Source organism: Trachymyrmex septentrionalis, unplaced genomic scaffold (assembly GCF_001594115.1).
Source record: "Trachymyrmex septentrionalis isolate Tsep2-gDNA-1 unplaced genomic scaffold, Tsep1.0 scaffold17, whole genome shotgun sequence".
Taxonomy (NCBI): domain Eukaryota; kingdom Metazoa; phylum Arthropoda; class Insecta; order Hymenoptera; family Formicidae; genus Trachymyrmex; species Trachymyrmex septentrionalis.
In genome coordinates this window covers 384,033-387,013 of record NW_017304864.1, presented here as the reverse complement: position 1 = coordinate 387,013, position 2,981 = coordinate 384,033, and the positions used below count along the sequence as shown (strand labels likewise).

Below are 2,981 nucleotides of genomic sequence, written 5' to 3'. Positions count from 1 at the left end.
GAAAGAGAGAGAGAGAGAGAGAGAGAGAGAGAGAGAGAGATTTTGAAGAATTTATATTATACTATTTTTATATAAACAATAAATAGTGTTGAATTAACTGAACGCTTATTGAATATTGCACTTGAATGCTTTCAGGTGGTTGGTTACCGCCGAATATGACATATCCACCCGGCTTGGAATACCTTATGGACCTTGAATATCTTTTCGTGAACCAGAAAATTGAGTTGCTTCAAGGTGAGTTCTCAGCTTTGCCAAGAAAGATATAAATATAACGCTTCTCTTTTTGAGACTGCCTGCGAATATAGGTATATTCCAGATCCGCGAAGCTTGAGAGTATGATTTACAATTATTCCTTCAGTAAACGAAGCTATGTTTGCTTTACGCGATAGTCTCCTCGTATATTTGTATTATGATAAACTCAGAATTTTATATAACGCATCATAACGTAATCATATAATTATAAAATTCGAAATTATATTTTATATTATACGAATTCCATTTTATATTATACGTATTTCATCTTATATTAAATGAAAAATTCACCGAATTACTTTATGATTTATTAATTACGCCATGAATTTCGAATTATTGTCTTATCGCTAATGAATACGATATATTTTATACATTTTATTTTACATATTTGCTATATTATTTTGCTATATTACGTTACATATTACTTTATTACATTAAGCATATTATTATACGTATACACATTTTACTTTAACGTTATCTTTTTTAGCTTTTACCGGATGGGAAACTAAAAACAAGTATGTTATTACGGATAACAGGGGCGAGCTAGTATTTTATATGGCCGAAGAATCGGGAATCTGTTGGCGATTGTGCATGGGAAAGTATCGCTCGTGTGAATTTTCCATCTACGACAAAAATCGGCATGAGGTACTTCGTATGATCCGACCATTCAGATGCGATGGTTGCTGCTGTCCTTGTTATCTACAGGTAGTTTTATCATTAGAATTTTTTTAATGTTTGATATAGTTATCTCTATGTGAAATATCTTAGCAATTAGAAAAAAAAATATTTACTTTCCATTATTATATTCTTCGAAGAGTTTAACATTAAATTTGCTCTTTAAATAAAAATCAATAATTTTCTATTATTTATGAAATTTAATTTTCGAACATTTTAAATTATTTAATGTATTTAGTAAATTTTAGACTTCAGATCAAAAATTAAAATTATAAATTTGTCTTCGTAATATTGTTAATATTTGCATTTATTACCAAGGTTTTAAATTCTAAAGAATAATTTTAAATGATATTTTAAAATAAATTTTTCTCTTTTAACTAACCATAACATTATTCATAAAGTGAATTTTTTATTAAGTATCTAAATTCTAAATTATAAATAACCTCTTCTTAAGTTTATTTTAATTACATTTTATATTGAATTATACACACAATAATATTGCAAATAATAAATTTAAGATCGAAATTTAGAAGCGAGATGAGAACTACTGTTTTGTATAGCGTCTACTAAAGTTTCTTCACACGTGTAAGCCATCTGTCAAGTTTTCAACGAAAATTTACCCGTCGAAAGATTCGATCAATACTCTTTGAACAAAAACGGCAATATTAATTTGCTCTATGTAGTTCATTTCTAGTTATAATTTACTTAGTTGTTTATTTATGATGTAAAAAAGATATAAAACGTAATAAAAATTAAAAACAAATAATTGTATTCGAATTTGTTTAATAACTTCGGCTAATTTTATTTAGATTTCCAATTAAGTGAGAATAAATTAGAATAAATCCTTATTTGTATATGAGAAATTCAAATAAATTTGAGATTATCGATTTTATTTTTAAGATTTATTACAATTAGTTTTTGAATAGCAGATGACTAAAGTTTTTTTTTCACAGGTTTTAGAAGTATATTCCGGAAATACTCTATTGGGTAGCGTTACTCAAGAATGGAGTCTTTGGCGACCAAAGTTTTATGTTCGCGATGCATCCGGCCAACCAGTGTTAATGATAAAGGGTCCACTTATTCGTTTTTGTATTGATGTAACTTTTAAGGTATTGCAACATTCCAAATTTTACTTAATTTATGCTATTTATAATATTTTATTTTTATATAATATAGATTATATTATATTAATATTTTTAAATATTTTTGTTTCGAATTTTTAAGATACGAAAATTTTAAGAATGAATGATAATAAATAATATTAGAAACTTGATGATTATTTGGTTAATGAATTATATTTTATTACGTAATAAACGTGAAGATTTTCAGAATCATTCATCAATAATCAAACTCGCAGGTCAAATCTATGGATGAAAAGCATCGTGTCGGCATGATCCGAAAGCATTGGAGTGGCTTTGCTCGAGAGATGTTTACCGTTTCCGATATGTTCGGTATCCACTTTCCGCGCGATTTGGACGTGAAGATAAAAGCTGTGCTGCTAGGAGCATGTATTTTAATAGTAGGTATTGTGAAAAAACTACAATCGCTTTTTTAACAAACGAGATGCACAGAAGAAAGACATAAAAAGAAACATTGCAACGAGAAAAAAATATTGTTCTGTTTCTTACATTAATATTAATTAATTAATTTTGATTGGTTTTGAATATTTCGATTAAGAAATTAAATTGCAAAGAAAAATTTCTAATGCAAGTCGAATTACTATTAATATTAACACAGTTTAATTTTTAGTTTACTTTATTGTTATTGTTAATGTTTTAGGACTTCATGTATTTCGAACAGGAGAAATATTTTCTATTTCAATTTTTAAAAGAAAACCAAAGTGATTTGTTCGTATGAACATGTATCTTCATCAACGTATTTTGCTACATAACGAATACCTCAAAAGATATGTATCAACTTTTAAGTACCTTTAAAGATATTTTGTAACGTACAAATATCTCAAAAAATGTTTAAGTACGGAATGCAATTGTAAAGAAGACAAATGCTTTTATACACATACATACATATATATATATATATATATATATATATAT

At 26.7% G+C, this 2,981-nt stretch overlaps 1 protein-coding gene across 6 annotated transcripts in view; it reads left to right on the top strand.

Moving 5' to 3' along the window:
* Positions 1-2,919, top strand: part of LOC108746434 (phospholipid scramblase 1-like) — an 18,162-nt gene extending 15,243 nt beyond the window's left edge. For all 6 annotated transcript variants that reach the window (XM_018483211.1, XM_018483214.1, XM_018483210.1 and 3 more), the window contains 5 exons: positions 136-234; positions 740-957; positions 1,881-2,036; positions 2,285-2,446; positions 2,707-2,919. In XM_018483211.1, the coding sequence (XP_018338713.1) occupies positions 136-234; positions 740-957; positions 1,881-2,036; positions 2,285-2,446; positions 2,707-2,784 (713 nt within the window). In that variant the 3' untranslated portion in view covers positions 2,785-2,919. The remainder of the gene's footprint in view (positions 1-135; positions 235-739; positions 958-1,880; positions 2,037-2,284; positions 2,447-2,706) is intronic.
* Positions 2,920-2,981: the final 62 nt, after the last annotated feature.